The 11,807-nt window shown below is 44.2% G+C and overlaps 1 protein-coding gene across 1 annotated transcript; it reads right to left on the reverse strand.

Annotated features, from left to right (window-relative positions):
• Nucleotides 1–6,407: 6,407 nt before the first annotated feature.
• LOC126191017 (trypsin alpha-3-like) lies at nt 6,408–10,864 on the reverse strand. The gene is made up of 2 exons (XM_049931714.1): nt 10,495–10,864; nt 6,408–6,942 (listed from the first exon to the last, which is right to left on the reverse strand). The coding sequence occupies exons 1-2, from the start codon at nt 10,858–10,860 to the stop codon at nt 6,544–6,546; spliced, it is 765 nt and encodes a 254-aa protein (XP_049787671.1). The 5' UTR covers nt 10,861–10,864; the 3' UTR covers nt 6,408–6,543.
• Nucleotides 10,865–11,807: the final 943 nt, after the last annotated feature.

The raw sequence follows: 11,807 nt of genomic DNA on the forward strand, positions 1-11,807 counted from the left end.
AACAAAAATTATGCTGAATGGAGAAATATTAGAACAGGTGTAAAATTTTAAGTATCTTGGCAGCAGGATAGACACAGACTGGACGTGCTCCACAGAAATTAAAACAAGGATAGCAATGGAAAAAAAGGCGTTTTATAAGGAAAGGATAATTTTCTGTAGCAGTCTGGACAGAGAACTCTGGAAGTCTTGTATGGAGTGTTCTTCTATACGGCGCTGAAACATGGACTATGAGGAAGAAAGACAGAGAAAGGCTGGAGGCTTTTGAGAGCTGGACATGGCGGAGGATGGAAAGAATTAGTTGGATGGACAGAGTAAAAAATGAAGAGGTACTGAGAAGAGTTAGAGAGAAAATAACAGTTACTAGATGTAATAAAGAGAAGAAAAAGAAATGGGATTGGACATATATTAAGATAGAAGGACTGATAAAAACAGTTTTAGAAGGTTATGTAGAAGCGAGGAAGGAAGAGATTCCAGATACTGGATGACATGATGGACGGTACAACATACAGCAACCTTAAGAAGGATGCAATGGATCACAGAATATGGAGAGGCAAAGGACCTGCTAATATGCCAGATAACTGATGATGATGACCTCCTCAAATGTGGTCGTACAATCATATAGTTCTGCAGGTCAGTCAGCGGTATACGAGAATACTGTCTTCGAAACGTTTTGTTAATACGATTAGCAGCAGAGAAGTAATAAATTCAACCATCATACATGATGCCGCAGTTTTTCGTGCATCTCAGAGTTTATGACATCGCGGAGAACGCACATTGGAAGTGTGAATTCGTCACCGCCATACTGGCGTATCACCCGGCGTTATGGTATGGGGTGCTAATGGCTACACGTCTCGGTTATCTCTTGTTCGCATTGACGGCACTTTGAACAGTGGACGTTACATTTCAGATATGTTACGACCCGTGGCTCTACCCTTCATTCGATCCCTGCGAAACCCTACATTTCAGCAGGATAATGCACGACCGCATGTTGCAGATCCTGTACGGGCCTTTCTGGACACAGAAAGTATTCGACTGCTGCCCTGGCCAGCACATTCTCCAGATCTCTCACCAACTGAAAACGTCTGGTCAATGGTGGCCGAGCAACTGGCTCGTCACAATACGCCAGTCACTACTCTTGAAGAACTGTGGTATCGTGTTGAAGCTGCCTGGGCTGCTGTACCTGTACACGCCATCCTAGCTCTGTTTGACTAAATGCCCAGGCGCATCGAGGCCGTTATTACGGCCAGAGGTGGTTGTTCTGGGTACTGATTTATCAGGATCTATGCACCCAAATTTCGTGAAAATGTAATCACGTGTCAGTTCTAGTATAATATATCTGTCCAATGAAAACCTGTTTATCATCGGCATTTCTTCTTGGTGTAGCAATTTAAATGGACAGTAGTGTATTTTATCAGAAGTATCTGGACACCCCCAAAAACATACGTTTTTCATATTAGGTGTATTGTGATGCCACCTACTGCCAGGTACTCCATAACAGCGACCTCAGTATTCAGTAGACATCTTCCTTGATGTATTGGTGGGATAAACATCGCATTAGAAAACGCACTAAATCTAGTTCCATGTACTACAAACAATTCTTTTCGACAGGATTTTTAATTGCCACTGATGCAAATTATAGGTTTGTTGTGACTGATGCAAGCTAATATACCAAATACATGGAAGCAGGAAATATTAAGGACTGCCCCGTGCGACTTGTAATACTAATGGGAAAAATAAAAATACCTAAGAAGAACAGTCTTTTCCCGTATACAGTAGCAAGTGTCCATATGTTTTCTTAGTGGATTACCATTTACTTTAGAGAAATATTTAATGAGGCCCTTTCCAGAAAGGCAATGGCTGTAAGTGACTAGATAATACAGCAAGCGGTTATCTTGAGCATGGGAGGTGATAAAATATTGTTTTGGGTCTACAGAGTGATTTCATGATGCCGTTGCTACATTTGAAATACGGTGGCGAAGATAGAGGGGTTAGATGGAAAAAGAGATGGCTAGCTTGAAGATGCAGATAATGATAGGGGGTTAAGCAATATTTATAAAAAAAGAAAGGTGTAACGAAAAGAATCATGCTATTTTTAAAAATCGTAACTATTATGTTATTTAACACATGTGCATGAAAACATATTTTTGGAAAGAAAAATATTTCGAGTTTTACATGGTTCCCTCTAGTTAGCAACAGTGTGCGCCCATTTCAGTTCAACTAAGAACGGTACCGGAACAACAGAAAGCGTTTTGTGTTCTACGGTTTGCGCACTGCAGGTCCGCACTAACTATTCAGTGTGACTTTCGTACTGGGTATGGTGTGGATCCTCCTACAGCGCTTCCATTTGACAATGGCATTAACATTTCCTAGACGCAGGTTGTTTGCGTACATGCAAATCAGCAGGCCGTCCCCTAGTGTCTGACACAGACGTCGAACACATCCGCCATAATTTCACAAGGAGTCCGCAGAAATCCGTTCACCGTGCAGCTCGACATCTCAACATGCCCTCGATGTCTGTTGCCGTTTGTTGCGTCGACGTTTACACATGAAACCATACAAAATTCAGCTGCTGCAAGCTCTTGGTGAAGGTGACAAACAGCAACGTGTGAAGTTCTGTAATTTCGATCCTGGCAAGATGGAGGACAACAGTTTACTTCCACGCTTACTGTATAGTGACAAAGCAACACTCTGTTTAAATTGAAAAGTGAAACGTCATGAAGTAAGAATAAGGGGTACAGAACAACCACATTTAGTTGTGCAACATGAGAGGATCTCTCCAAAATTTAATGTGTTTTCTGTAGTTTCATGGTAAAAGGTGTATGGTCCATCTTTCACTGCTAGAACACTGTTACACGAAGCACCTATCTCAATATGCTTGAGAACATTCTTTACCCAAAGCTGAAGGCTGACTTGAACGACTTCATTTACCAACAGCTTTGGCACCGCCACACTGGCATCCTGAAGTGCGGAAATTTTTAAATCAGAGGATTACTGAACGATGCATCGGTCGCACTGGACCGAAAGGTTCACCCTTACACTACTGCGACCCGAGGTCACCGGACCTGATTATATGTAATTATTTCTTATGTGTGTTTATACACTGAGGAGCCAAAGAAACTGGTAGACCTGCGGAACTTCGTGTAGGGCCACCGCATGCACGCAGAAGCGCCGCAGCACGATGTGGTACGAACTCGACTAATGTCTCAAGTAGTGCTGGAGGGAACGGACACCATGAATCCTGCAGGAGTGTCCATGAATCCTTAAGAGTACGAGAGGGTGAAGATTTCTTCTTAACAATACGTTGCAAGTCATCCCAGATATGCTCAATAATGTGCATGTATGGGGAGTTTGGTGGCCAGTGGAAGTGTTTAAACTTAGGAGAGTGCTCCTGGAGACACTCCGTAACAATTCAGGACTTGTAGGACGTCGCTTTGTCCTGCTGGAATTGTCCCAAGTCAGTTGCAATGCACAGTGGACACGAATGGATGCAGGTGATCAGATAGGAAATATAAATATGAATCAGAGGTCCCATATCACTCCATCTGCACACTTCCAACACGTTTACAGAGCCTCCATCAGCTTTAACAGTCCTCTTCTGACATACAGATCGACTGCGAAAGCCCGTATCGATGACGTTTCGTTTAAGGGTTCGTACGTTGACACTTGATGGCCCAGCATTAAAAATCTGCAGCAGTTTGCGGAAGGATTGTACTTCTGTCACGTTGAACGATTCTCTTCGGTCGTCGTTGGTCCCGCTCTTGCAGATCTTTCTCCGGCCGTACCGTTGCTGGAGATTTTATGTTTTACCGAATTCCTGATATTCACGGTACACTCGCGGAATAGTCGTATGGGAAAATCTTTACTTCACGGATACTTGTGTCCCGTCGCTCGTGCGCCGACGGTAACGCCACGTTCAGACTCACTTAAATCTAGATAACATGCCATTGTAGCAGTAGTAAGCGGTCTAACAACTGCGACAGACACTTGTTGTCTTATATAGGATTTGCCGACCTCACCGCTGTGTTGCGCCTGTTTATATATTTCTGTATTTCAATACACATGCCTTGACTCTGTATATCTGCATCTGTTACCAGCAACAGTGGATGAATTCGAGACATGCTCGCTGTAGTGTGGGAATATTTTGAACACCTCACTCACATATGCTCTGCATATGAAAATGTGTGAAAAAAACTTTTTGCGCATCCCGTACAGTTTATTAGTATAGACATGCCAAAAAGGATAATTCTTTTGGATATGCCCTGTATATGAAACACATTCATGTATTCTAAACTCTGTAAGTAACCTTTATAAATATGCAGTAGAATCAAGTGTTCAAAAAAATGTTGGTGAACAAAGTCACATTTTAAACACATATTTAAGTAGCCATCAGAAGTATATGCGCCTACGTCTCACACTTTTCTAATAATAACAAATCTTAACACATGTACGTTGCAACGCTGTTTGAGTAATTAATTTTATTTTCACACAAAAGCGTGCTATAGTCACTTAAATTGTATTTCCATCACAAGCAACGTCGCACATGAATGCCATGATTGCATTTGTTTACCGTAAAAATTTCAAGCAATCCAGATAAGCTGATGCAGATGTAATTCTTTGAGACATTAAGGAACGGCATTGGCGCAACTGAAAACCTCGTTTTCATCACACAAGATCTGGTTTTTATTACGTAGCGTACACCCAGATGACGAAAACATTTTTCAGTGTACAAATCGGACCAGGAATGCGCGTTTTGTTGTGCTTTGAGACTAGTATGAACTTCATGGTTCATGTCCAAGTTCTGTATTCAATCACTTTCCTATCGCACAATTTCCCCCTCTCACTGTGGTTTGCATAAGCATTTGCATCTCATATTACAATTACGACGTCAGATCGCTTTATTAATTTGTCACATTCATTGTCTGTACTCGTATCTTGTCTTGTTTCATGCTGTGCCCTTGCCTTATGTTTCTGGATTACGTTCCCATCTGTAGCACAGTTTGTACTATTTCCACTTAGTTGTATTATAGCCCTCTCGGTTAACGTTGCCGTCTACGCGCAGCTTCTCGAGCGGGAAGGCGTGCCGGCCCCGGCACGAGTCCGCCCGGCTAATTAGTGTCGAGGTCCGGTGTGCTGGCAGCCCTGTGGATAGTTTTTAAGGTGGTTTTCCATCTGTCTTCGCGAATGCTGGCTGGTTCCTCTTCTTCCACCTCAGTTACACTATCTCGGTGATTACTGCGCAAGCACTGTCCCTATGTACGAGTACACCATAATTACTCTACCACGCAAACATTTAGCGTTACATTCGTCTGGTATGAGGCGTTCCCCGGGGCGTCCACTGGGGACCAAACCACACAATAACCGTGGGTTTGGTGTGGGGGCGGCGGTAGGGTGGGTGGACTGCTATAGCCTGTTGTGTGGTTGTGAAACACTGAGGTATACTGCAGGACGAAGCCTGTGTGTCGTTTCTAGGTCCCCAGTTCGATACACACTATAGCTCTCCCGCTTCTACCAAATTTACCAGTACTTCCTTTTTAGATATTCAAATTTAACAGTTATTGCCATCAGATTGACACATGCGATGACTCCATTAGTGACTGCCAAAAAATAAGTCAGGACGTTGGGATGTGGAGTAATGGTGATAAGCTTTTGTTTTGTCTGTACACTTTAGTGGTCGAGTACACATCACCCACATCCATTACAAGGTTCAATAGTTAGTAGAATACTTAATATCATGTTACAAATGTATATATAAGATGGATGAGACATTGCAATATTATATAAGGTTTACTTAAGAACACCATTATCATAGACTATCTGAAGACGAGGTGACTTTATTGACCAACATCTACAATGGAATGGAGGCTAACACGAAGAAAGCTTTTCGATGACTATCCACAGTTTGTAATACCGTGCAGTTGAACATTTCAAGCAGGTACAGCTACCAGAGAGGATAATGCTTAGTTTAAAAATGAACAGAGTATTGCATACTCCCAAATCAAATTTAATCGCTCGACGGTAGGAAAGTCGGACAAAATCAATGTTGCCATTGTGCAGCGACAGTTAAAGTAACACCTTCCAGCGAATCATGTCAAAAGTTGCTCCAACACGTGGCTCCTATTAACTGCTCTTTCGACACACACACACACTGTCGGTCACACGGAGGTCACGACATTGCCTAAAGTTATTTGCAGAACCCCTTCTTTTCCCTCCCCTCTAACCCCCCCCCCCCCAACCAGGAAATTCCGCCCATCCTCCATCCCATTAGCCAACTACGTTCCACACATTTACCAGAGAATTATGTTCCACTCATTTACCCTTATGTAAGAGTTAGAGGTTGTAGTGGTAGATGTTATAAATGGTGTTGTGCAAAGATTACATTTTAGGTGTGAAGCAAACGTACAGCTGTCATTTTGGATAGTTGCAAATAGTATATTGTTTTACAGCATTACAGTACAGAATCGTCAGTTACACAAGAAGCAGTTGAAAGGCTTTTATAGTGGAACAATTTTTTCTTCATGTTCCTGTGGCCTTTATTGATTGCAGTTAAACACCGGCAGCAGACCTAATCCAGGAGCGGAGGTTGCCGACGTTGGCGTACGCGGCTCCAGTAGCCTCGCAAGAGCTGCCGGTCCAGGAGACGATGCCGACCTGCGTGCTGCCACTGACCAGGGGGCCGCCAGAGTCGCCCATGCAGACGCTCTTGCCGGCCTGTCCCGCGCACACCATGCGCGCCGTGACGGTGTTCACGTTGGCGAAGATGTTCTGGCAGGTGGCGCGGTCTATGATGCTCATGTCGACCTTGAGCAGGTTGTTCGGGGCGCCGCCGCTGGTGGACGTCTGGCCCCAGCCGGTGGCAGTGACGGCGAGACCGCCTGGTGGGTCGTAGTTGTCATTGGGCAGCCCCACGGCACGCATGTTGGTGCCCGAGAGGGATCCAGACACCTGTCGAGAACATTACTCTCAACTACAGTCTCCTCACAGTCCTAATATTTTAAACGGCCTTCATACACAGTTGTCAGTCAACAAATTATTTATGTTGTTATCCAGACCAATGGATATTCTCTAGAACTAACCCTGTAAATCATATAGTTACCACACTGATGTTCCGCTGATTTAATAGGATATACCAGTGGTGTACTACTTCGATAAAAGTTCAACGTTGAAGATGAAGCTATAGATCCTTCGAAGACGATCACAAATAAATCGAAATAGAAGAAAATTTGCAAGAGAGAAACATTAGTTGTCATTGCCGAAAGAATTAGTCCCTGGCGTCCACAATTTCCAACACTATGGAAGCACCAAGATCATATTATTTAACTGTAATACTCTACCAGTAATATTGCATGAAACGGAAGCAAAGCAGCTTGTTTCGTAGTAGGTCTGAAAGTCTGTTATGTGGAATAGGAAGAACCTTAAGGTAATGTAATTCATCCATGAAATAAGTGACTATCAAAACACTTGTTCAACTGAATCTCTAGTATTATTCATCAATGTGAGAACATTACTAGGTTGGATTAATTGAAGAGGTTGAAAATTTCGAACGACAAGCGGCGAGTTTCGTCACGGGATCCTTCAGTCAGGGCGACGGCGGTATGGAGATGCTCAACAAACTCTGCTCGATACAAGAGAGGCGTTGTGGACCACCGAAAGGTTTTCTGCTGAAATTCCAAGAGATTATTTTCCAGGAATAGTTGGACAACATATTACTTCCACCCACATAGGAAACGCGAAGTGACAACAACAAAAAAATTCGTGAAATTAGAGCTCATACGGAAATTTAGCGACGATTATTCTTCCAACGCGCCATTGCCGAATGGAATGCGGAGGGGATATCGGCTAGTGGTATCAGAAATACCCTGCACCATACACATTTAGGTGAGGTTATAGTAAACCTAAGAGAGACGAACGTTACGAGGAGTAACATAAATGAGATTAATGACAGAAATAACACCGAAACTGGGAACAACGAAGTAGAAGACTCTAAATGAAATCACCTGCCTTGGAAGCAAAGTAACATGCAATGAACAAGGTAAAGAAGACATATAAAACGGTGTAGCACAGGCAAGGAAGGCATCCTTGGGAAAACAAGTATGGGACGGAGTGTTTTCTTGTTCATTTTTCAAATGGCTGCATTCGCTTCTTATACGCTGCAGTCTTTTTCTGAAATTACGAAAATTATTCCTGCAATTAAGGTTTTTCCAAATGAGAAAGGATGTTCCAAGCCACGATACTGCCATGTACTTAGGAACAAATATACGACCGAAATTTAAAAGCGTTACCATAGAGCAAATTTTGTCAACACAATAGCTATCTGTCTGTTACATTACTACCCTTCTACACACTAATAATCACTATGTGAAATCGAACTAAATGTGTCTGTAGACTGAAGTACCTATCAAAAAATATCACGTGTTCCTAGTTACGCCATCCTTCCCATACAATAATCTCAAACGTTGTTTCTAATTTATGGAAGAATGTACGTATGGAGCACTGCATTGTATGGTAGCTAAACATGGAGCGTTGGGATGCTCAGAGGAAGACAATTGATGCTTTCGAGGTGTAGTGCTATAAGAAGGATAATCAAAACTAGGTGGACAAGATAAGAAGTGAGTTTCTTCCAGAATAGCTAGGGCATATGCGCAACATTGACAAGAAGGAGGAACAATTTGATGAGGCATGTGTTAGAACATTATGGAGTAACTTTCATGCTACTAGAGGAAGCCGTAGAGCATAGAAATTCAAGGCCACGATCCAGGATAGAGCATATCGAGCAAATAATTGCGAACATAGACTGCAGTCTTGAACTCAGGTGGCAATAACTTGAGGGGAGAAGACGACAGTTTCGTCGAACATATTGGGAAAATTTGAAGAATTAGCACTGCGTCTGACTGCAGAACGATTTTACTGTCATGTAAACACGATGAAGACAAGACCTATTACCGACATAAAACCATCCGGGCGACAGCAGCGTCATCTGACAAGGAATGATTGCTAGTCAGACACACACACCATGCATGCAGTATCATTGGGTGTCCTGTCTGTGTGGAATGGGGAAGGCGTCCGCTATATCTGAATTTTGCTGAGGGCAGATTGTGATCATCCGGAGGCTCGGCACCAGCTTTTCAGAAACTGCATAGCATGTTGGGTGTACGAAAAGTGCTGTAGCACCTGTTTTCATCAAGTGGCGACATCAAGCTGAAACAACGTCCAGACGTCGTGGAGTTGGGCGGCCGCCCAAAGCTTATTATAGATATATGAAGACATGTCCGACATGACAGATACCATCTTCATATATAAATAAGGCTTAAAGGCCAATAATCTTCTTCAGTGCGAATGGACTCACTTTGCCGAAACTGTTGCGGTAATCGGTAGATTGACTGTCGAGAGTAATGAGTATAATGGACACGGGCACTACAAACGTAGTGCGTGGACAGTAAGTTGGAAGTATGAGTCTCAAGGGGAGCATGCCACAGACAAGTCCCTGCTGTCTCACTATCCTCTGTGTCCTCGTTGGCTCAGTCGCATAGAGTTTCTGCCATGTAAATAGGAGATCCCGGGTTCGAGTCCCGGAAGGGTCACACATTTTCAACTGACCCCGTTGATATTTATCATCTCCTGTAAACCGCTAACGGTCTGAATTTCACTGTAATTTCATTCGTCAATATATATGTCGGACGTCGTGTTTTGGGCGGACTGGTAAAACGAGGCAGGCGGCGGAAGGTGGCAGAACTAATATCAGAATTTAATGCTGGGCAGACCGCGAGTGTGTCTGAACACACAGTGCCCAAAACACTCTTCCGTAACAAACGACACATGCAAGTGCCAATGGTAACACCACAACATCGGCAACTACTACTGAAATGGGTACGTTCGCGCTATGGAAGAGCGTTGGCATTGCGTAATGAATCCCCATAAGTACTTCATCATGCCGATGGGAGGTCCCGAATCCGTCGTCCTCTAAGGTTGGCACCTGTACTGCGGGACGGAAGCAAGCGGGCGGCGGGTACATTATGCTCTACGGAAGATTCACGTGAGCATCCATGGCTCCAGAGGAGCCCGTGCAAGGCACTTTGACGGCGAAGGTGTATCGTACACATGCTGGAGACCGCGTATACCCTCCATCGCGTTTCCTAACGTCAGTGGCGTTTTTCAACCAGACAGTGCCCCATTTCACCAAGACCGGGAGTATGATGGAGTGGTTCGAGAAACACGGTGACGAATTTCAATTGGAGTGCTGGCATCAGAGCTCATCGCCTCCCTCCCAGGAATTTACGGAAATTAGGTGACTTGGGCGCACAGATGTTGTGCCAAATCCCTTCAGCAAACTGCCCAAACTGCATTGCTTTCGTATGACGACGTGTCGCTGCTGTTATCCGTGCCAGATGTGGAGGTGGGTGGTTATGATGTTCTGGCTGATCAGTGTAAATGTAGATTCGATAAAAATATTAGCAATTAATGGGTTAAAGAAATGCAGTACAGTTAACGATTTCTCACCTGCAGCACCGCTATGTCGTAGTCAACCGTCGCGGAGTTGTACTGCTTGTGCATGTAGCCGGAAGCGACGCTTAGCACAGTGCCGCCGCTGTTCTTGTACGTGGACCCGCCTCGCACGCTCATCAGCGACACGGACTTGCCTTCGACGCAGTGGGCCGCAGTCAGCGCCCAGTTGCCGCTGATGATGGAGGCGCCACATATCTGGGAGCCGCCGTACAGGAAGGCCAGCTGCCAGGGGTAGTTGGAGATGTCGGCGTTGGAGCCGCCAATCACCCGGCCTTCGCCTCTGGACCACAGCTGGCGCCCCCTCGGGGCTGCGAAGCTGGGCGCCAGCAGGCACAGCGCGAGGACCAGGTTGCGGATCATGGCGGAGCAGCCGTGTGTGCCCTTTCTCGTCCGGACTGCAGATTATATACTCATTCTGTGCGACCTTCACGTCTCAGTACTGTTGCTATATACATTGAATCACCGTCCAAAGGAAAAATTTCGCCATCACGAACACCCGATATGGTACATACTTATCGGGTTTTAATGATGCGAAATTTATCCTTGGGACGGTGATTAAATATAGATAGCAACAGTATTGAGTCGTGAAGGTCGCACAGAATCGAAGGCAAAATGTCAACGCACTGACATTAATGCTATTTTTACATAATCTGAAGTACCTCTTGAGTTGATCATTATTCGATATACAAGATAACCCGAAAGTCATTGTTCAAGGTTGCAGTAGTGCTGTCGTACGTTGCGTGGATTGACACAGAGTCAAATTATATCTGCACTTATAAACGTCCAAGGAGTTCCCAGTACTGCCGTTTATTACTGCAAGAAACAGAGAACGTTTAGTTGTCGTGTAGAGTAGCGATAATAACTATTCTATCAAGCTCATTTCCACAAGAAAAAGAACTTATTCAAAGCAAAATCTTTGTAACTGTTACGTCACTTGATTAACAGACCTAGTTGCCCTAGTATCACAAAACAAGGAACATTGTGTTCCATAACTGCAAACTAGAAAACTACAAAATTCCTGTAGTTCGACAAAAGTCATGTTACACAACTCAAAAGACTTGTGGAACACCAGTCAGTATACACAGGCAATAGCATTTGGTAGCGATACCATTCGCCTTAATTACAGCCGCACAGCTTGATGATGCTTCAAATGGCTCTGAGCACTACGGGACTTAACTGCTCAGGTCATCAGTCCCCTAGAACTTAGAACTACTTAAACCTAACTAACCTAAGGACATCACACACATCCATGCCCGAGGAAGGTTTCGAACCTGCGACCGTGGTGGTCGCGCGGTTCCGGACTGTAG

Source organism: Schistocerca cancellata, chromosome 6 (genome assembly GCF_023864275.1).
Source record: "Schistocerca cancellata isolate TAMUIC-IGC-003103 chromosome 6, iqSchCanc2.1, whole genome shotgun sequence".
NCBI lineage: Eukaryota > Metazoa > Arthropoda > Insecta > Orthoptera > Acrididae > Schistocerca > Schistocerca cancellata.

Bases quoted from the DNA above. Each gene is read 5' to 3' on its own strand.
- LOC126191017 (XM_049931714.1), bottom strand. From the start codon at position 10,860: ATGATCCGCAACCTGGTCCTCGCGCTGTGCCTGCTGGCGCCCAGCTTC. The intron at 6,943-10,494 runs GTGAGAAATCGT...TGTTCTCGACAG, and splicing joins ACGACATAGCGGTGCTGCAG to GTGTCTGGATCCCTCTCGGG.